This window comes from Capricornis sumatraensis, chromosome 18 (genome assembly GCF_032405125.1).
Source record: "Capricornis sumatraensis isolate serow.1 chromosome 18, serow.2, whole genome shotgun sequence".
Lineage (NCBI taxonomy): Eukaryota > Metazoa > Chordata > Mammalia > Artiodactyla > Bovidae > Capricornis > Capricornis sumatraensis.
This window is the reverse complement of record NC_091086.1, coordinates 46,071,762-46,095,156: the sequence shown is the minus strand read 5'-3', so window position 1 is coordinate 46,095,156 and position 23,395 is coordinate 46,071,762. Positions and strand designations below refer to the sequence as shown.

General features: G+C 42.0%; 1 protein-coding gene across 1 annotated transcript in view; it reads left to right on the top strand.

The window, feature by feature from the left end:
- The first annotated feature begins 2,276 nt into the window (after positions 1 to 2,276).
- The window catches only part of RAI14 (retinoic acid induced 14), a 112,655-nt gene continuing 91,536 nt past the window's right edge, over positions 2,277 to 23,395 (top strand). Inside the window, exons 1-2 of the mRNA XM_068990523.1 lie at positions 2,277 to 2,285; positions 17,029 to 17,094. Coding sequence (XP_068846624.1) covers positions 2,277 to 2,285; positions 17,029 to 17,094 — 75 coding nt within the window. The remainder of the gene's footprint in view (positions 2,286 to 17,028; positions 17,095 to 23,395) is intronic.

Sequence of the window (23,395 nt, the reverse complement as noted above, 5' to 3'; positions counted from 1 at the left end):
TTTTGCACAGAATCCAGAGTTATCTCCTGAGAGTTAATTTCATTCATTGGTTAAGCCCAGTTTCTCGGACTTCCCTGTGAGTCCAATGGTAAAGATGCCACACTTCAAGTGCAAGGGGTCTGGGTTCAATCTCTGGTCAGTGAACTAAGATCCCACATGCCAAATGACGCGGCCAAAAGGTAAAAATTACAGAAAGGGGGCAAAAAAAAAAGCCCAGTTTCTCTGCACTTCACTTAATAGCTCTAACCTCTCTGAACCTCTGATTCCTATTCAATACAATAGGAATATGAGAAAAGTACCCACCCCCAGGATAGTGTGAAGATTAAATAAGATAAAAGTATTCAAGTTATTCAGATCCCTTTTGCAAATACTTTCTAATTTGTCCCAAGTAATAAACTCATCTGTCAAATCTATTTTTAAAAAGTTTCTTCCATTTCTATATTCAATAAGCTGAATTTCAGGACAGTTTTGGATAATGAAGGAGTTTTTTTTTTCTCCTTATGGACTGACTTATTGCCCAGCTTTTATATTCCATGGGCAGTTGGAGGGAGAAATGATTCCTGTGATGGTGGGACAGGAATGGTTGTCTGAGACCTATGTTGTCCCCTCCTGTAGCCCCTTGAAACGTGGCTAGGGTGGCTAAGGAATGGAATTGAAAATTGTATTTTCAGCTTCAGTTTAGAAATGGGTTACTCAGTTCAGATGTTGGAAACTTTTTACCTTGTAATAACTTAAGTTTGTGAGTTTACCTGTTCAAGCATAAATTATGTGAAATCTAAATACACATCAGGTATTTCTGATAAAAATGTAGCATCACAATTGAGATAGAAGACTGTTGACAGTTCCTTGGACAGCAAGGAGATCAAACCAGCCAATCCTAAAGGAAATCAGTCCTGAATATTCACTGGAAGGACTGATGCTGAAGCTCCAGTACTTTGGCCACCTGGTGGGAAGAGCCTGCTCACTGGAAAAGACCCTAATGCTGGGAAAGATTGAGGGTAGGAGGGAGAAGGGTGCGTCAGAAGATGAGATGGTTGGATGGCATCACCGACTCAATGGACATGAGTTTGAGCAAACTCCGGGAGATGGTGAAGGGCAAGGAAGCCTGGCCTGCTGCAGTCCATGGGGTCACAAAGAGTTGGACATGACTGAGCTACTGAACAACAACAATAACATAAATATACAGGATGTTGAAGACTTAGTATGAAAAGGATGTAAAATTCCTGTTAATAGTTTTCATGTTGATTTCATGCCGAAGTGATAGTATTTTGGTTATGTTGGGTTATATGAAACATTAATTTTATCCATTTCTTTTTATATTTTTAAATAAAGCTCTCAGAAAATATAAAATATGGCTTATATTACTTCTCTTGGACAGCACTGATAGACACTAATAAGAAACAGCAGAGTTGAAAAAGCAAGCCACAGAACTGTTAAGACAAAGTAAAATAATAAAACTGGTCACCTGAGTCATTTCTTTACTTTAACCCAGTCAGCTGTCTTCACACTTGGGAGCACTTCACTCCCTTATATTTGCTTTTGTGGGAGCAATTTAGAGCCCTTTTCCCTTTTTCTCATGATGTATGCCAACAACTTCTGTGTTGGAAAAAGTCGCAGCCTACCATTTGCCTTCCAAACCCGAGAGGAGTTTGAGCTGTAGCTGCTGGTTTAGCCACACGAATTTCAATATGGAGTATCTCAATGAAATTCGTTTTTTAAAATATGTGATTTTGGCCTTTGTGTGTTTTTTTTTCTGTGAAGTGCTCTTTTAGCATAGGAATGTAATTGTTCTGCCCCGGAGTTCTGCTCTGTCCATACAAGGGAGTTACCATTCTTGGAATTCAGATTTATAACCACTTCCTTATTTTGGTACTGCCTCCTAATCTCCTTTAAAAAGGGGACTTGACCTTCATATAATTCATATTTTTCCTTGAAATGTTAAACCACCCACTTCAGCTGCCTTGGCTTTAGGTGACCCATGGAATGTATCTTCCCGGATTGAATGGTACTCATTAAACTGAGCACAGTGAAGATTTCTTGTAAGGTAAACATCAATATAATGCCACTTAAGGATTATTTTCTGCCTTTATATGGCTTTTACCCCATTTGGGGGCCCCTTAGTCAGAATATCTCTGGCTAAGTAATGGATTTGAGGCTGCTTAGACACTTATGTTGACATTTTAAAGGTGACACTTGAGCCATGAAGTTCTGAACTCGTGGAAGAAATGTTTTATTTCAGAACGTCACTGCACGGGTGTTTTGCCTGGTGTATCACCATGCGCAAGGTACTGCAAGCTTTTTCGTCTTGATCTGTGTAGTATACTCTTTGTTGGCGGCTCCTGTTACACCAGGAGTGTTTTTTCTCATTTTGGAGCCCTAGGTTATCTGTGCCATCATTGGGGCCCCAAAGCTATGCCTGTGCCCCCCTCTGGATATGCCACACGTGGTTCTTTGACCTTGAACTTTTGTACGGAGAATTGCGTGTATGGGGAGAAATATCCTCTTTCCACTCCAGAAAAGCTTTTTATCATCTTAACAAGAGGCAGTAACTCAATCAAGACCTCCAGCTCTCACCGCTCCCCACATCAATTATAGCATATTAAGAGATGATAAATACGCAAAACATGAGGCCCACAGAGGCAAAGAGGTTGTTGGCTCAGCGTTTTACTGTTTCTTCCGAATGGCGTCAAGGCTTGGCAGCCGATTTTGTGGACAGGGCTACGGGCTACATTTACAGATCTTAGCTCTGCCAATTACATGCCTGAGACTCCTGCAAGTCAGTTCACCTCCCTGGCTTTGCGCATGGGTAAAATAAGATGCTCTCAAAAGTCTCATTAAACTTTAAAGTCCTGTATTTCCTGGTAAAGTCACTTTCCAACCCCCCTGTGCTCCCATTCATCTCTGCATCCACTGGTAAGTGCTTCTGTAAGAGAGTCAGAAAGCAGTACATTTATTTTTACTGGAGCTGTGTGAAGTCCCAGGGGCATGTGGAAAAAAAAAATACACATCTTAATTGAAGCATGTTCAAGTCTCCCCAGTGCCTCGTCGGAATGTACCTTCTTCTTCCTCTCGTCCTTGGCATTTCTTATAATTTCTACTAACTAAGAACACTCGGGAAGAAGAATGTGATCCTATTGTATTGAGTGATTATAATGACCTTATTTTTTTGAAACATGAGGGTCTTTTTTCTTTTTCCTTCACGTTTCCTTAAGCACAAAGGCAGGGCCCTAGACAGGAAATCTGTCTCTGACCTCTCCAAGGGGAAAATCAAAGCTTTATAAAATGGCCAAAGAAGAAAGAGATTGAGATAGGAATAGAGGAAGGAAAAGGCTCTTATGTCACAGATGTCTACTTTATTTATGAATGTTTTGTTTCTGAAGTAGAGTTAGGAAGGGTTATCTTTTTTTTTTTCTTTTAAGGAAAGTTTATGTTGTCCAGAAATTAGGTAGTATGAAAGCTCAACTCCTAAGTTTTATCTACCTATAATTGAAGATATAATGTAATATACTCTTTAGAACCATATTGAGAGTAACAAAGCAGCTAAGCAGTAAGAAATTTAGAATTTTTAAGAAGTCTTTAGAGTTCTGATCAGTTGAATAAACATGCCAGCTGTTAAACAGTTGTCAGGTAATTTCCTTGCCCCTTTCACCAAAACAAAACAGGAAAAACTTGGCTTTAGTTTATTTGAACATATTTCCTAAGTGGTGGGTAGCTCTGAATTTGGATATTTTGCCAACTTGCAATAGTGAAAGTATCAGTAGCTTTTAAAAAAATACTAAAATTGTTGCTTTCTGTTAAAACTATGGAGGGTGAGATTGAATATAAAAGATTATTATGCCACAGATAAAATTAGATGCCTGAGAGCCCGCCTAGAGCCATTTAGTTAAAACATTGCTAATCAAACCATGATGGAACAGTTATTCATAAGGAAATTGATTTCTAAAGTCAGCTTTCAAAGTCTGTAGCTACTTAATGTCAGTTTCACACAGGATGGGTTTTCCTATTATTTCTGAATTTTGGACAACCCCCACCCCCCACCCCACCGGCCACCGAACCCCCACACAAGCCATTGGTTGGAAAAAAAACCATAACCCCTATAATCTTGGGCAGTTGTTTAACTCCCACTGTACATTAAGATTGCCTGGGAAGCTTCAAAAAAAGCTAAATCCCAAACTATTTCTGCCTCTTGCCCCTTGCCGCGCCCCACCATCCCCCCTGCCAAAACCAACTGAATCAAAGTTTCTGGAGAGGACCCTGGGCTGGGTAAATGTCCTGAGCTGAAAGTGTTTAGAACCACTGGTCCAGGATAGCAAGTGGTCATGTAGCAAGAAAGTAAGTATCGTAGATACTTCTGATCTCAGAAGCATCTCGATGAATTACCTCCATCTTCACCTACTACCGATCCCCCAGTGATAAGTAGAAAAACCTGGTTTTCAAAGCATCCTGGAGAAATCAAATGCAATGGAAAGCTGCATTTAGAGCAATTTGAATTGTTTTCAAGTGGACATTTGCAGTTTGTTTGGCTTTCAGACTGAGTTGTGCAGGCAGATAGCTTCAGTCTTAGATCAGGGACGTTTAAATTTGACCTCAGTGAAGAAATACAGTCTCACTAACCAATTGTGTTTGTTTGCTAGAGCTGCCGAAACAAAGCTCCATAACCAAAGTGGCTTAGAACAACAAAAGTAATATTGTCTTTGGGCTCTGGAGGCTAGAAGTCTGAAATCAAGGTTTGCAAGACTATGGTCCGTTTGAAACTTGTCGTCCATGTTTCTTCCTGGTTTCTGGTAGTTTGCAGGCCATCTTTTGACTACTTTGGCTTAGAGATTCATTGTTCCAATCCTCTGCCTTCTCTCCAGGTGTCTATCTGTCCAAATTTCCTCTTTTTATAAGGACAGCAGTCCATTGGATTAGCGCAAACTCTGTTAACCTCAGTTTAAATTAACTACCTCTAGAAAGACCCTGTTTCCAAATATGGTCACCTTCTGATGTACCAGAGGTGAGGACGTCAATATATCTGTTTTTTGGAGGAAAAATTCAGACTGTAACACCGACACATGAAAAAGAATCTTCCTTTAACATGTTTACTTCGTTCTTTTATTCATTCTAAAGGTGGAATTCTTCACTCATAAAGAAACATCAGACTAAATGCAGGTTGGACTCATTTTCTTCAGTAGAAAAATTATGGCAGATAGAAGCTGAACTGCTAGAATGGTAGAACGCATGGTCCTTAGTACATTTGTTTGGAGGAAATAAATGTTGAGATGGACAGGAAAACTAGACTCCAAATCAGGAACGAGTGACTTCTACGTGTTACAGCGTGCACTGCACGTTTGATCTGTGTGTGCGTGCATACGTGCTCAGACACTCACTTGTGCCCGACTCTCTCTGACCCCGCCAGGCTCCTCTGTCCATGGGATTTCCGAGGCAAGAATACTGGAGTGGGTTGCCATTTCCTCCTCTAGGGGATTGAACCCACGTCTCCTGCCTTGGCAAGCAGATTCTTTACTACTGAGCCACCTGAGATCTATAGTTTTACTTCAAAAAGATGGAATTCCCTGGCAGTCCAGTGGTTAGGACTCAGCCCTTTCACTGCTGGAGCCTAGGTTCAATCCCTGATCCAGGAACTAAAGTCATGCAACTGTGCATAGCCCAAAAAAAAAAATCTTCAAAGAAAAACCCATCCAGCTACAGGCTAAAGGCTTTCAAACAATCTGCTGGAGGGTCCTAACATACTGCAGGGCACCTGGAGCCTGGGGGACTCTGATGCTTGTCAAACATATGTCCCAGTTGGCATAAAAATATGCTTGAAAAAATTAGAGAACAGTCATTCTCAAGGTTTCTGTAAGGAAATGGACTGATTTTGTTTGATCATGTTAAGAGACAAAATTCAACCATGTCCATTTGAAGGTTTAACTAATTTTTTCAGGTGATTCATGAATAGGGCAGCACCACCTCCAGCAACCAGAAGCGTGCTTCAAGGGACTGTACAACATGGAAGGTGTATACAGAAAGAAGGGGCTTTGGGCTATTAGTCAAGGAAAGAAAGGATCAGTTTTTTTTTTTTCAAGGCACGACCTTATCCTTCTGAGGGAGGGAAGCAGGCAGGGCAGGGGCCATTATCATGCAGATTGCTGCCCCTTCCTCTGGAGGGTGACAGAGGGCTCAGGAGACCTCACTGGTGCTGATCAGAAAATTCCAGACCAGATTTCCCTGGTGGCTCAGTGGATAAGAATGCACCTGCCAATGCAGGGGACACAGGTTCGATCCCTGGTCTGGGAAGACTCCATATGTCGCAGAGCAGCTGAGCCCGTGCACCACAAATACTGAGTGTGCGCTGGAGAGCTTCAGAGCCATAACTACTGAAGCCTGGGAGATTTCAGGTTGGTGATCTGCAGCTACTGAGCCTGTGTGTCACAACTACTGACGCCTGCACCTGAAGTCTGTGCTCCGCAACAAGAGAAGCCATTCCAAGGAGAAGCCCATAAACCACAACGAAGAGTAGCCCCGGCCCACCACAACTAGAGAAAAGCCTGCCTGTACATAGCAGTGACAACCCAGCATAGCCAAAAATTTAAAAAAAAAAAAAAAATGACAACAGTTAAATAGTTTCCAGACTGGTTGATTAAGATTACACTTCTGGTGAAAGTCAAAACTGCTGTTAGGTTGGGTATTAAATCTAGGTTTGGTCACATGGGCTTTAGCCATGTGACACCATTTGGGGCTTGTGGTTCTCCTCTTTAGCAATCGTGTTTGTCCATGTGGTGGGGCTGGTGGGTTAAAGCACTTGGTTGCTGGATTCATAATTACTTTGGTATGATTCCTTAACGGTGAGGGCCCCTTGGGTTCTTCCTGTAGGGTTGGCACTCTGATGATGGAAATTGTGTCAGTATGAGGGGGTATGTCCATGTCTCTTGTTACTCAAGGATGGACTGACTGCCTTTGGGGCACCGAGACTCAGGAATTTGCTGAAACTACCAAGCTAGGGGAAAGAGCAGATTTCAATGGTTCCCAAACTTGCTTCATGATAAGAATCACCTAGCGTGCTTGTTAAAATCTCTAGGTCATCTCCCTGGAGATTCTGGTTCCGTAGGTCTGGGTGGAGCATGGGAATTTATATTTCAATGAGGATATTCCCTCCTACCCCTCTACCACCCACCCCACACATATGACTCTTACGCATAAACTTGAGAAACACTGGACTAAATGATTTCTGACCAGCAACCTAAGACAGTAAGGTTCTAATATCTTATTCCTTCTTCCTGGCAGAGATTGCTAGTCGACTACCCAACATCTATTTTCCTGTTCTTTCGTAGTAATAGGACTTCATTTTTAAAATTTGGGAGTCAGTGTACTCAGTTCAAAGATCACATGTGACCAATGAGAAGCTGACATGGGGACTGGGGAAAGTCTCCATAGGGATCTTAAAACTTTCCTGAAAGCTACTTGTTTTTCACCTATTCTGCCATCATCCTCTATTTTCTGCCTGGGATCAGGACTCGATGGCTAGCATTCCAGCTGCCATTTTGGGCCCTATGGTGACCTTAATGATGGAAGGCTTGTATTAAGGTGGTGGAACAGGTAGAGTCCCAGTCTCAACTGCCTTGTCTGACTGGACTGACTCTTCTCAAACTCTGTTTATGTGTCAAGACTTCTATCTTGTTTAAGGCACCATTTTGTTGAGTTTCCTTTCATATATGGTTGAACCTAATCCTTAACTGATGTATCTCTAAATGTGGAACTTTGACTTTCCTCTAAGCTAAAATCACATTACTGACCAAGTCACCCAATTTCTCTGTGTCTCTAAGGTAGATTTTCTAAAACTAAAACCTGCTATTTCTCCCTAGGGTAAAGGGAACAATTTATAATTTATATCTAAGGACTCTCTCAGTTCCAAGATGTGGGAACAAGTCCCTTTGTGGAAAAAATAAGTTGTCACATATCCTTAGTGACTCAGAGTCAGAAATAGAAGTTTTCAGTCAATAGATGCATAAAGAAAAGGATGTGAGTGAGAAGTCAAGGGCGTTGGAGGGAAGTAAGACAGTTTCCTTATTTTTAAAAATTTCTTACTTTAAAGATTTCTTACTTTGTCTGTCTGTTGAGGGAGTTTGGTCATCATCATGTGTTGAAAGCACCTTGTGAACTGTACCATGTCTCATGTATGTCATTTACTGAGCACTTCATTGTATATATGATGTTGTTTCAGATACTTTAGGAGAAGGCAATGGCACCCCACTCCAGTACTCTTGCCTGGAAAATCCCATGGATGGAGGAGCCTGGAAGGCTGCAGGACATGGGGTCGCTAACAGTTGGACACGACTGAGCGACTTCACTTTCACTTTTCACATTCATGCATTGAAGGAAATGGCAACCCACTCCAGTGTTCTTGCCTGGAGAATCCCAGGGACAGAGCCTGGTGGACTGCCGTCTATAGGGTTGCACAGAGTCAGACACGACTGAAGTGACTTAGCAGCAGATATTTTAGGCCAGTTTCCTCACATGGCTCTGCTGAATTTTTAACAGGCATTATAAGGAAGAAAAGTTTCCTGTGTCAAAGAAGTTTGGAGTGTGTACCTTTCAGCAAAATAAATAGGTTTGTTTATTACAGGACTGCCTGGTGCCTTTAAGCTGTTAATGTACATTGTAAATGTCTAAGAAAGGGGAGGGTTGTATGTGTGGGGTGTCGGGGGGCGGATAATGCCATGTGATAGGTAATCTTTTTACTTCACAACCATGGGTCGTGCACCTTGGACAGGACCATCTTGGAGAAATGCAGCTTTGTAGGAGAAATCACAGAATATGTAAGGACACAGATTTAGTGCCAGCCAGATGCAGGGCCCTGGATCCCCACAGAAAATGGGAGACGTGGTTCTTGGCATTGGGGAGCTGCACTTTTTTCTGGGGGGATAAGACATTTACATGCAGAAGAAGAATATTCAGAATAGAATCTTAAGTGCTGCATGAGTGATTAAAAAAATAAACCAAAAACAAAACAGGCTTTTTAAGTTCAGATGAAGGTACAGTCAATGCCAAAGACTTTGACTGTGTGGATCACAATAAACTGTGGGAAATTCTGAAAGAGATGGGAATACCAGACCACCTGACCCTCCTCTTGAGAATCTTACATGCAGGTCAGGAAGCAACAGTTAGAACTGGACATGGAACAACAGACTGGTTCCAAATAGGAAAAGGAGTACGCCAAGGCTGTATATTGTCACCCTGCTTATTTAACTTCTATGCAGAGTACATCATGAGAAACGCTGGGCTGGAGGAAGCACAAGCTGGAATCAAGATTGCCAGGAGAAATCAGTAACCTCAGTTATGCAGATGACACCACCCTTATGGCCGAAAGTGAAGAAGAACTAAAAAGCCTCTTGAGGAAAGTGAAAGAGGAGAGTGAAAAAGTTGGCTTAATGCTCAACATTCAGAAAACTAAGATCATGGCATCCAGTCCCATCACTTCATGGGAAATAGATGGGGAAACAGTGGAAACAGTGGCTGACTTTATTTTTCTGGTCTCCAAAATCACTGCAAGATGGTGATTGCAGCCATGAAATTAAAAGATGCTTACTTCTTGGAAGGAAAGTTATGACCAACCTAGACAGCATATTAAAAAGCAGAGACATTACTTTGTCAACAAGGGTCCGTCTAGTCAAGGCTATGGTTTTTCCAGTGGTCATGTATGGATGTGAGAGTTGGACTATAAAGAAAGCTGAGCGCTGAAGAATTGATGCTTTTGAAGTGTGGTGTTGGAGAAGACTCTTGAGAGTCCCTTGGACCGCAAGGAGATCCAACCAGTCCATCCTGTAGGAGATTAGTCCTGGGTGTTCATTGGAAGGACTGATGTTGAAGCTGAAACTCTAATACTTTGGCCACCTGATGTGAAGAGCTGACTCATTTGAAAAGACCCTGGTTCTGGGAAAGATTGAAGGCAGGAGGAGAAGGGGATGACAGAGGATAAGATGGTGGGATGGCATCAGTGACTCAATGGACATGGGTTTGGGTGGACTCCAGGAGTTGGTGATGGACAGGGAGGCCTAGCATGCTGCAGTTCATGGGGTCGCAAAGAGTCGGACATGACTGAGCAACTGAACTGAACTGAACTGAAGGTACAGTCTCTGTGAGGTGACTATCAACATGAATTTAATGAACATTTCAAAGCACCTTCCATGAGTGCTTCAGAAGATGCTGAGGTGATCTATTTGAATTTTATTTTCTTTTGAGTAGTGAATTTTAGTTCTATTAAAACTGTTTAAAATTCTTCAGATACAGTTCTAAATTTCAACCATAAAGACTCCATTACTAGATTTCTCTATCACTTTCAAGCATCCATTAATAAGTCGTTTTAATCCTCTACTTGCTGGCTTCTGTTGCTCAACCAGTGTTGTTTAGAATAGCTTTTAAAGTCACATTAAACATCCCTGGGTCAAGAAGATTACCTGGAGGAGGAAATGGCCACCCACTCCAGCATTCTTTCCAGGATAATCCCATGGACAGAGGAGCCTGGTGGGCTACAGTCCATGGAGCTGCAAAGCGTTGGACATGACTGAGCACACACACACACATAAACCCAACTGAGATTTGCAAAATTAGTTTACATTTTTAGGCAGTCATGTGAATGTAGCATTGGGTTATTTGGGATAGGAAAGTGAAGGGAACCAAAATTAAGTATATATACTTCCTAGCGGACATTCCAGCCAAGAAACCAGAAGCGTGATTTTCTGTTTGATTTTCAGGGCTGAGTGGTTTCACTCCGTCCTGAACTCAAGATCGTACGATTGTGGTCATATGTTGCCATAAGTAAGAAATATTGGCCTAACGAATTATTGGACAGGAAAGGAAGCAAGAACTCCGAGTTTTAAAAATTGAACAGCATGTAATAATAATTAAGCCTCTTCTGTTGAGTACAAGAGCCAGGAGTGTTTAATATGCAATTAGCAATACTATGTTCAAATACCTTCCTGACATTCTTAGCCTTAGGATTCTGTTTTTCATTTACTATTTCTGTCCACCTCTCGGATAAGGGGTATGGATGGTGTTTGCTGATTCTATTAAGATTAGAACTTGAAACCAGCTTTGAAAACAACAGCAGTAAACCAGCCTTGAAAACAGTATATATGCAATGAAAGTCAATTCCGGCCATTGAAGAAAAGGTGGAGCCAGAGAAGGGGACTTTAAGGCCATGAACATTCCCCTGACATCTCCCTACAGGAATGTTGTTGTGTTTGGGGGTCAGGGATATTTGGGTTACACAAAGAAATGACTTTATCAAAAAGCACCCCAGTATTTTAATAGATGCTTGGATATAGTATTTCTACTTTTACAGTAAAGGCAGTATTTCCTCATTTTATAGAAGGAGCTGAGACTCAAAAATGGAAAGTTTTCCCCAATGTCACAGAGCTGGGAAGTAGCAGAGCTGGAATTCAGCTCAGGCCTGTCTGATGCAGATGCCCTCAACTCTGTGTCACATCAGCAAAGCCATCTTTTTATTGTTAATAAAAAGTCTTTTAATATAACAAATTCTCAGGTGTTAGAAACCAGTTCTGTAACTAATAAATTAGTGTATATTGAAAACTTGAGATGTTTTACTCTAACTTCGTAATTGCTTAAGTACGGGAAGCTCCAGCGACTCAGATGGTAAAGAGTCTTGCCTGCAATGCAGAAGAGCCAGGTTCAGTTCTTGGGTCTTGGAGAAGGAAATGGCTACCCACTCCAGTATTCTGGTCTGGAGAATTCTATGGACAGAGGAGCCTGGTGGGCTACAGTCCATGGGGTCACAAAGAGTCGGACATGGCTGAGTTACTAACATGAAAGTTTTTACGGGCTTCCCAGGTGGCACAATGGAAAAGAATGTGCCTGCTGATGCAGGAGGCGCAAAAGACTATGGGTTTGATCCATCAGTTGAGAAGATCTCCTGGAGGAAGAAATGGCTAACCACTCCAGTATTCTTGCCTGGAAAATCCAATGGACAGAGGAGCCTGCAGATTGCTGTCCATAGGGTTGCATAGAGTCAGACATGACTGAAGTGACTTGGCATGCATGGTATCCCACTCAGTCAAGCAGAGTCCTTTCCAGGTCTGGAAGCCACCCTCTTGTTTATTCTGCTCCAGGCTCGCTTATAAGTTCCTGAGCCCACCCAGCCTTTCATGTACTATTCCCACAGGGCTGCCTTCCTCCAGGTCTCTCTGCTCAAATGGCACCTGGAGAACTCTTCCCTCAGCCTCATTGTGATTGTTAATTCAGTCGCCAAGTCATGTCCAACTCTTCATGTCCTTGTGACCCCAAGGACTGCAGCATGCCAGGCTTCCCTGTCCCTTCACCATCGCCTGGAGTTTGCCAAAGTTCATGTCCACTGAGTCCCTGACACTGCCCCCCGCACCCCAATCACACATTCCTCTCGCTTCCTATCCTTCCACTTGGTAAACCTTTGTCACTCTTGACGTATCATCTGCTTATCTTCGACTGACTTCTTAGTGTCTGACCTGTCTATAGACTTGTTTCTCCTCTGAGAGCAGCAGCCCTGTGAGGACCTAGGCTTCGCCTAGTTCACTGCTGGATCCCCTGGCACATAAGAGGTACTCAAGGGATCTCTGTTGAATGAAGGAGTAAGTGGATGAATGAATCACAGTTACCTCAGTTATAAATGAAGAAAGTTATCATCCATCTTCCCAGAAGTTTTATAAGGCTGGATACTTTGAAGGAAATGAGGCTTTAACAACAACAAAAAGGATTTCCTGGCTGAAATTTATGTCTTTGTGTGCAATATTTGGGTAGTTATAGTCCGGTACAAGAAAAACAACTGTATTTCCTGTCCTCTAGGAATTTGTGATCTGTAAGGAACTCTGACCTCGGAAATGCCTGATAGTATACATCTGGAGTTGTTTGTGGCAACAGATGAAGCAAACAGACAAATATTCTATATTATAGGAACGGCATAGGTTTTTAAAGGATAAGTATGGATGGGTTATTCATGGGGCCCACATCTTTTGAGATAATGGGAATTTGGTGGCACTGGTGGTAAAGAACCCACCTGCCAGTGCAGGAGACATAAAAGACATGGCTTCGATCCTTGGGTCGGGAAGGTCCGCTGGAGTAGGGCATAGCAATCCACTCCAGTATCCTTGCCTGGAGAATCCCATGGACAGAGGAGCCTGGCAGGCTACAGTCCATGGGGTCACAAACAGTTGGACATGACTGAGAGACTTAGCATGCACACATGTAATCCCGGTGAGGCAGAAGCTCCTGGTTGTGACCGGTTCTGCTGGGGGCCATGTACCTGCTTGGTCAGCAATCCTGCCTCGATTTAGAAAATGATGTGGTGAAAGACAGAAGTAGGTCAGTTGCTTTTGTTATGTGGCTAGCGAATTATGAATTTGGGGTTAATTTCTTAAAATATCGTCTCCTACTTCCCTACTGTTCCAGTTATTCTCTTGGTTTCTAGGTTCTTTTCCTTTAAAAGGTAAGGGGGAGAGCATGGGTAGACCAGATAACTGTCCGTGAAACAGTCTTCCCCTTGCCTTCTTCACTGAAGTTGATAGATTGATAAGATTCTAGGAGAGAATGGAGGACCTTTTGGGCTAAAGCCTCTGCTCCGCATTTGGGAGATAGGTACTCTGACTGTTGGTGGCCAATATGTGAATCTTAAAAGTGTGTATTTGTGCATGTGTGTGTATGTAATGGATTCTAGTTGTGCACTTGAGATGAAAGATGTATTTTTTTCATTTATTAATTAAACTGATTAATTGGTAGTTCATTTTAAGACTGTTTATTTTGAAGAGTTACCACCACCAATAATGCTTAAATTTTTCACATACCTAAAGTTAATGATAATAGAAAATGTGCTTTCAGAAATCTTGAGTCTTATTTTCTTCTTTTGCCATTTAATCAGAGCTGAACAGCTCACAAGCAGAAATCATGGGGTTTGGTGTATAGACACAGTTGTTAAAACTGCACTTTGATTTTTAAAAAAATAAAACGTGATTTTATGAATTGGAATTTTAGTTGTTTTGGCACCGACCACCTTCATTAGATATTGTAATTCCCCCCCTTTATCTCCCCCTTTTTGAGAAGAAAGAAATCCTTGTGGAATGCAGTGATTTAAGAGCTTAGAGCTGGGGAGAGTAGCCTGGGGGCTGTCACATGGTAGGACTTGCCTCCCAAAGCAAGGCCTTCTTAAGGGAATGAATGCTGATTACTGCAGCTAAAGAAAAGAGCCCTGGGAAGAGGGAGTACCTCCCACCCACCCCAGACATGCCCATTTGTCTCAGGCTGGAGGTTGCTTCTTGCTCAGCATCCCGTGTGAATGTAATAGCAAAAGACTCTGGTGAAACTGCCTTTCTTTTCTGAAAGAAGCCTTTCTAAGGCACATGAAGTACCAGCATTCTCGCCTCTTTAGCACAGATCTGAATGGAGCAGGCTCCCATTTCTCAGGGAGGTAGTGAACTTGCTGAACATCCCTGATGAATAATAAAGTTGTCCCCTCATCTATCACGACCTTCCCCTTCCTACCCCAAAGGAAGCAGAATGCCTGCTTAGTAGGATTTCCTGAAGGACAGGGGCAAGCTGAGGACCGAGAAAGGTCCTGATATTCTTCTCTGCCCGCCATCCCTGTCACTTGCCTGTATATGGAAGTGGAAAGACACATACATCATCATTAGCTCAAGAAAAAATGCTGGCCAGTGGTCAATGGGAAGAACAATTAGCAAATTAATGAATTGTGGCTGGGGGAGCCCTCTCAGTGCCCTGGGTAACCACCTTTATTAAATCAGCACAGACGGAATGTTGCTCATTTGCAACTCTTGCATTTTCCTGTGGTAACATAGCCCAACTTACCAGGCATGAATGTGAATTCTACGCATCGAGGTGTATAGTTCATGGTTCCCAATTTTTTTTTGTTGTTGTTGGTTTGTTTTAAAAGAACATGGTTGATTTATTAGTACTAACACTGAAAAATGTCCAAGGAACAGTGATAAACAGAAATGAAAGGCACATTGGAGAGCATTATACATGGTGTAAGCTCACACGTTTTAACCTCTGAGCCACCAGGGAGAATCCCATGGAGGGAGGAGCCTGGTAGGCTATAGTCCATGGGGTCACAAAGAGTCGGACATGACTGAGCGAATTTACTTTACTCTACTTTACTAAGCTCACACGTATAAAGAAAGAAAACAAATATATTCATATGTGTTAAAAGATACCTACAAAAATTCATAGGAAATTTTAACAGTAGTTACTGCAGCGGGGAGTAAGTTTAAGGCTGGAGATAGCAAGAGGAGTTTTACTTTTGGCTTTATATCCTTCTCGACTATATGGATTGTTTTATGATGCCCATGTATCACTTTTATAGGAGAACCAATTTCAGAATTCCCAATGTTTTTAAGTATGAAAACCCTGTTCTACTATATGTATAGGAAGTTTACAGACCTTTAACTTGGAGGGACTTGAAGTTTTGAAGTTTTCTCAAACATGACATGGTGCCTGGCACAGGGGAGTTGGCACTTAAATATTTGTGTTTCTGCTTCCTGCCTATGCTTTCCTACCTGCAAGAGAGACCCAAAGCCAGTTATATATAAAATCAAATTAATCAGTGAATTCTTTTTGCTTGTGAGTATTAATGTACATTCCAGCTACTAGGACTGTTTAATTGCCAAATTTAGTGGCATGAAACATTTACTACACTCACACTCTTCTGGATGGGGTACACTGGGGCACCTTGTCTCTCTGATCCATGATGTGAGACTTAGCTGGGGAGACTCAAAGGCTGGGTGTGGGAATCACCTGGAGGCTCATTCACTCATCGTCTGATGGTGGCTCGTACCTTAGACTTTCATTGAGTCTTTTCAAAGCATTTTTGTCCCCTCTCTGTAGCCTGGACTTCTTCACAGCATTAGTAGCTGGGTTTCAAGAGAAGCATCCTGAGAGAGAGCCAGACAAAAGCCACATCGCCCTGGTGTTGCCTCTGCTGCTTTCCATCACTTGAAACAGTCACAAAGTCTTCTCCAAATTCAAGGGGAGGAAAAATAGACTCTTGACTCTTGATGCAGGTGGCAAGGTTTTGGAATAGCCATATGGGACCAGAAATCTTGTAGTGCTACTTTTGGAAAATACAATTTGCCACAGTATGTAAATAGTTTATAAGCTTATAGGCATATGTGCTTCCAGAAGATTCTAGCACTGGTGTTCCTTTGGTTACTGCATTACCTGCCAGCAGGTACACTTACCAGAAGCTGAGAACTGAACATAAGGAAGGGCCTGGAGTATGGGGTTTTGAAGTCTGTCCCAGGATACATATTACCTTCCAGCTTTGAACTTGAGCCTGAGTTTTCATGTAAAAGCCCCAGAAATGTTTGGTTGTCAACCACAAGCAGAACTCAAAGGTGTAAGACACACTTGGAAAACCAAAGATCAATCCTTTTCTTTGCCTAGTGCCATAAGGTTATTTTATTTCCTGACAAGAGTCAAGTTACCTGTATACCCTACCTTGACCCCACTGATAACAGTTCATGAGCTTTTTGCCTGAGATTTATTTTAAAGTCATTTAGATTGTTCTAGGAAAGTTGTAGTGTTGGGAACAGCAGTTCTGGAGGAGAGGAGTTGACCTCTTCAGATGTGATCACTCCTATTTTTCCCAGTAGATAAACATGTATCAGTCACTTTTCTCTTAGCTTGTTTGTCAAAGAGCTATCTTTAAAGCTAAACAAACTAAACCCTCAGGAGTATAAAGCCAAAAAGAAATTTTGCGGAGAAAGAGTGAACACAGAACTTAAAATAAATTACATAGAGATCACCTGGTTTGATTATGTATGAACCAGAAAGCCTAAGGGAGGAATGGTGGGGTGAAAAAGAACTGAGTTGTTGATCATTTCTATGGACTAGAATTAGTCTGTGAAATATTCAGTTACTTGAGATTTTGTAAGTCACTTCAATGACTCTGTCTCAGATTTTTAAAAAACTGTCAAGTAAATATAACAGTTCTATCAACTGAAAAAAATTGCACAGTCTAAAAGTTGAGAATTGTGTTTAATTTGGCAGACAGCTAAGGACTTCAAGCCCAAGAGAAAGGACTCTCAGAGAGCGCTGAGGGACTGCTCCAAAGAGGTAAGGGTATCTATAGGAATTTTTGCAAAAAAAAGGCAAGGTAGTCAGGACATCAAAAGATTCAAGAAAACCAGATATCTCAAGTTAAGGAATTTAGCGCTCTTGTATGTGTGGAAAGATGCAAGAGTTTGGGCTCAAGAAATTATGCCTTTGATGTGCACCTCAGCTATCTTGGGCAAGGATCCTGTTCTTTTCTGTCCTGAGTCCCCTCAGGGCTCATGGTAGGGAGCAGCTGTAGTGGCTGTGACATCCTTTGTTTACTACTGTGACAGGCAGCATTCTTCATTCACAGTTCAATGAGATCTCACCGGGCTGTTTGGGCCACACCAGGAATTGATCAATCACTAAGTCGTGTCTGACTCCTTGTGACCCCGTGGACTGCAGCACGTCAGGCTTCCCTGTCCTCCATTATCTCCCAGAGTTTGCTCAGATTCATGTCCGTTGAGTCAGTGATGCCATCTAATCATCTCATCATCACCAGGGGTAACAGAGGTGAAGTCCTTGGAAATGTACAATGCTATTTACATGAGAAGTTCTGGCTTTTTTTTTTCAGTCAAGGTAGGACCCTGGCATGGTGCAGTGCTACCAGGAGAGGAGGGACAAAGTCCAGCTTCCTCATCCTGTTCCTTTCTCGTTTCCTGTCTTTTCCCTCTTATTTCAATCCCCTTTCTTACCTCTTTTCTGCTGTCTTCCTACGTCATTCTTTCCCCCTCTGTCTTGTCTAAGGCCTTGGATCTCTACTGATCCCTGCCGATATTGCCTGTTGGATTAAACACCTAACAGCTTATGGTCAAAACTATGTCTTTAATATATATTTACAAAGATTTCACATCCTGCCTGGCCCCAGGCTTAAGAGGGTTTGGTAACTTATTTTATGATTACTATCTAGCCTGTGGGGAGACTCACTTGTCAGGGTCAGATAAACTAAGTCCTTGCTGCTTTCTACATCCGAGCAAGATGTAAAATATTGCCCAAGTGACAGATTAGTGCCTGAAATTCAGTGTCTGCTTCGATGCCTTGGACTTGGGCTCTTGTTTAAAATCATCTCTTTATTTTCTCTGCCAGACAGTGTTGTAATAGATTTGCATATTTTTCTTAATTGGACATTTCTGCCTGATCTAGAGGAAAATAAAAGTCACTCAGTCATGTCCGACTGTTTGTGACCCCATGGCCTGCCAGGCTCCTCTGTCCGTGGGATTCTCCAGCAAGAATACCGAAGTGGGTTGCCATGCCCTTCTCCAGGGAATCTTCCCCACCCAAGGATGGAATTCCCATCTCTTGTATCTCCTGCATTGGCTGGCAGCTTCTTTATCGCTAGCGCCACCTGGGAATCTAGAGGAAGGTTATCTCTAAATTGTTGTTCAGTCACTCAGTCATGTCTGACTCTCTGCAACCCCGTGGGCTGCAGCACACCAGGCTTCCCTGTCCTTCACCATCTCCCGGAGCTTGCTCAAACTCATGGCCATTAAGTCAGTGATGCCATCCAACCATCTCATCTTCTGTTTTCCCCTTCTCCTCCTCCCTTCAACCTTTTACAGCTTCAGGGTCTTTTCTGATGAGTTGGCTCTTTGCATCCAAATTACTTTCCCTCAAAAGTGAGCTTTATTTATCCATGTAGCCTAATAGTAAGAAAATCATGTTTTTTTCAGAGAACCCCTCCATTTTGGTCTGGATTGTGCCTCCCACCCCATTCATATGTTGAAGCCCTAGCCACCAGAACTTCAGAATGTGACAGTGTTTGGAGATCAGGCCTTGAAAGAGGTGACTAAGTTAAAATGAGGCCTTTAGAATGGGGCCTAACCCAGTGTGACTTGTCAGAAATTTGAACCTATGAGGAGATACCAGGGGTATTCGAACCCAGAGAAAAGACTGTGAGGACACTGCATGAAGGTAGCCACCTGCCAGCCAACAAGAGCGGCTTCAGAAGAAACCAAGCCTGCTGGCACATTGACCTCTGGCTTCCCAGCTGCCAGAATTGCGAGCAAACACATTTCTGTTGTTTAAGACTCCCAGCCTATAGCGTTTTGTTACAGCAGCCCCAGCAAACTAACATGCCTCCAATTTTAGGGAAAATTTGTAAAGTCAGGCTTGTATAATATGGGGACAATCAGATAAGTATAAACTTGTTTCACTTTTTGGGAACAGCTGTGGAATGATGGTGAACCAGAATGGGTGTGTGCGTGTCTGTCTGTGTCTGTGTCTGCCTGTCTCTCTGTCTAGAAATTCTAGGGAATGGGCCCACACAGCTATGGCGCTAACAAGTCTTAAGTCTTCACGTTTGGCTGAGGACCCAGTGCAGAGCTGATATTGCAGTGCCATGTTGGAAGCTAGTTGGCAGTCAGAATTCCTCTTTGGGGGGATCTCAGTCTTTTTTTTTTTTTTTTTTTTTTTATGGTCTTCAGGTGTTTGAATGAGGCTCTCTTATATTATGGAGGATAATCTACTATCCTCAAAGTTTACTGATTTAAATGTTGATCATATCTACAAAGTACCTTCACAGTAACATCTAGGCTTGACCAAACAACTGGCCATCAGAGCCTAGCAAGCAGTTTGACACTTGAAGTGCCCTATCTTGTGACAGTGACGCCAAAGTGGCATCCTGAACTCAGTCTAAGAAAAGTGGGATTTCAGAAGTGGATTGAAGAAAAGCTAGTACATCATGAGAAACGCTGGACTGGAAGAAACACAAGCTGGAATCAAGGTTGCCAGGAGAAATATCAATAACCTCAGATATGCAGATGACACCACCCTTATGGCAGAAAGTGAAGAGGAACTAAAAAGCCTCTTGATGAAAGTGAAAGAGGAGAGTGAAAAAGTTGGCTTAAAGCTCACCATTCAGAAAACGAAGATCATGGCATCTGGTCCCATGACTTCATGGGAAATAGATGGGGAAACAGTGGAAACAGTGTCAGACTTTATTTTTGGGGGCTCCGAAATCACTGCAGATGGTGACTGCAGCCATGAAATTAAAAGACGCTTACTCCTTGGAAGGAAAGTTATGACCAACCTAGATAGCATATTCAAAAGTAGAGACATTACTTTGCTGACTAAGGTCCGTCTAGTCAAGGCTATGGTTTTTCCTGTGGTCATGTATGGATGTGAGAGTTGGACTGTGAAGAAAGCTGAGCGCCAAAGAATTGATGCTTTTGAAGTGTGGTGTTGGAGAAGACTCTTGAGAATCCCTTGGACTGCAAGGAGATCCAACCAGGCCATTCTGAAGTAGATCAGTCCTGGGATTTCTTTGGAAGGAATGATGCTGAAGCTGAAACTCCAGTACTTTGGCCACCTCGTGCAAACAGTTGACTCATTGAAAAAGACTCTGATGCTGGGAGGGATTGGGGGCAGGAGAAGAAGGGGACGACAGAGGATAAGATGGCTGGATGGCAACACGGACTCGATGGGCGTGAGTCTGAGTGAACTCCGGGAGTTGGTGATGGACAGGGAGGCCTGGCGTGCTGCGATTCATGGGGTTGCAAAGAGTCGGACATGACTGAGCGACTGAACTGAACTTTCAAATGGTATTATTAGCAATGATATGCTTTTGCATGTATAACCTCATTTGATCCTGTCAACCAAATGTTTTTTTCTCTTCCAGTTTTATTGAGATGTAATTGACAGAGTGTGTAAATTTAAGGTGTACAACATAATGATTTGATTTACATATATCATGAAATGATTACCATGATAAGTTTAGTGAACATCTGTCATCCAACCTCTTGGTTTGATACATGAATGTGTGAGTTAAACACACATTCAATCATAATGTACTCGTTACCCCTAAACTTCTGTTCATGATACAGGCATTTCAACACTCTTGCTACACTCATTTTATAAATCACTTGGTCTACAGGTTTTTTTGGTTTTGTTTTGGGTGTTTTTTTTTTTTTTTTTCCTCCTGCCTTTGTGTCTTAAGCAGGGTATAGAAAACTGGTGAGACTCGTATTTAATTTTCCTTGGGACTTTGTATCATAATCCTACTTTGCTACCATGGGATTTCCTGCTTTAAAAAAAAAATGTAAGCTCTAATTGAGGTAATATTTGAGTTTTACTTTTCTACTGTTAGGCCATTCGATTGAGGCTTAGAAAAGTAGCCATCTAGTAATTCAAGCTGCTTTTCTGAGGGGACAGTCTCTGATAGAATGAAGAGGTGGGATCTCCTAGGTAACCAAACTTGTACCTCATAATTGCCCTCCTTTTAAAAGAGTCTGGGTCTATTTAAGATGTGTTGGTAACTGTTAAAAAGGAAGCCATTAACCAACCCTCCCCCCCGCACCCCCCAACCAACTTCACTGTGATTTAAATTAATCCCTGCTTTTCATTCTTGCAAGGAACTAATTAACACCCTAATGAGATAGAGTGCTTTAAAAGCAGGTGACTGGTCTCCCCTTTCTCTGGAAGGGGTTAGAATTTTTCTTTGGGAGCAGTGGAAACCAATTGGTAGTTTACTAAGGGATTCAAATAATTTAGAACTATGCTTCTATTATTAAACTCTATTCTCTGTCTGTGACTTAGGGATTATGGAGATGAATTCTGGGATTCACACAACCTAAATAACTTTCTGAATATATGACCTGAATGTATTTAACAATGCAGATTGCTTAGAGAAACTGGAAGAAAATAGAATTGAATAGTCTTTATATCTTTGAAGGAAGGGAGGCATTCTGAGCTAAGAAGCAATAGAAGGACTCAGGCAGTGCACTTAAATTAGAAAGCTCAAGTTCACGGGTAAGGGCAGACTGACTCAGTCCACTTCCTATTAGTAGAGGGACAGAACACTGAGAAAATATTTGTAGCAAAAAAATGGTCATCAGTCTTTATGATTTTCAACCCATCAACTCAGTTCAAAACAAGCAGAGGACATAGCCAGTAAATGAACACAGCAGAAGTGTTCTCACTCACCAGTAATCAAATGCTACACACTAAAGTCAAATGCAAAAGCATCTCATAATACAGGAGAGGGAATGTGAATGTGTGTGCTTAGTCACTCAGTCGTGTCTGACTCTCTGTGACTGCATGGACAGTACCCGCCAGGCTCCTCTGTCCATGGGGATTCTCCAGGCCAGAATACTGGAGTTACGCCTTTCCCTTCTCCAGAGGATCTTCCCAACCCAGGGATTGAACCCCAGTCTCCTGCATTGCTAGAGGGAAGCCCAATACAATGGAGGGAATGTGAATTCTGAGCAGATATTTGATATTAAGGAATTATTTTTAAAGGTCTTAAGCTTTATAATAGTATTTTTTTTTAAATCACTCTCTTTTAGAGATAAACACTGAAATGTTGAGAGATAAAATTACATGATGTCTGGGATTTGCTTCAAGATAGTCTAGATTTGGAAGAGTGTGGATAAAATAGAATAAGGGAGAGGGAAGCCAGTGAGTTGATACTTGTTAAAGCTGGGTGATGGGTAGATGGGGATTCTTTTTTTTTAAGATTTCCTTTGATGTGGGCCATTTTTCAAGTCTTTATTGAATTTGTTATAGAATTGCTTCTGTTTTATGTTTTGGCATTTTGGCCACTAGGCGTGTGAGATCTTAACACCCCACGCAGGGATCAAACCCGCACCCCGTGCATTGGAAGACAAAGTCTTAACAACTGGAGAGCCAGGGGTGTCTCCACTGGGGATTCTTTCTATTCTTTTCTCTCCCTTTGTTTGAATTTTTTTAAATAAAATATTTTAAATGGTTTCTAATAAAAAGTTAAAAAAAAAAACAAAACCAGATTCCACACTGACTTCAAAGAAAAGAAACCAGACATGTGCCTTCTAATGGAAGTACACAATACCTTCTACGAAATATTTGTTGTTGGCAAAACATTGAACTTGAATTTAATCAAGTATTGAGATCCTCCTTCTGATTTACAGGGAATAGGGAGATAGAGAAACATGTTATAAATGTCATTATGAGATGCAGTTAGTACAAACTCTGTAGGGCGATTGATCTCACTTCCCTGGTGGCTCAGATGATAAAGAATCTCCCTGCAATTCGGGAGATCCAGCTTCAATCCCTGGGTCAGGATGATCCCCTGGAGAAGGGAGTGGCTACCCACTCCAGTATTCTTGCCTAGAGAATTCCATGGAGAGGGGAGTCTGGCAGGCTATGGTCCATGGGTTCGAAAAGAGTCAGATAGGACTGAGCGACTAAACTAACACTAAGGGGTGGGGAAGGAGGGAAACCTACAGATGAAGAGATTGAAGAATGGAGACACCATGTACAACGGAAGGACCTTATTTGTATCCTGATCTCAACAAACCAAGAAAAATTTATGAGACAATCGGGAAAATTTGGATTTGTCTAGATGTTT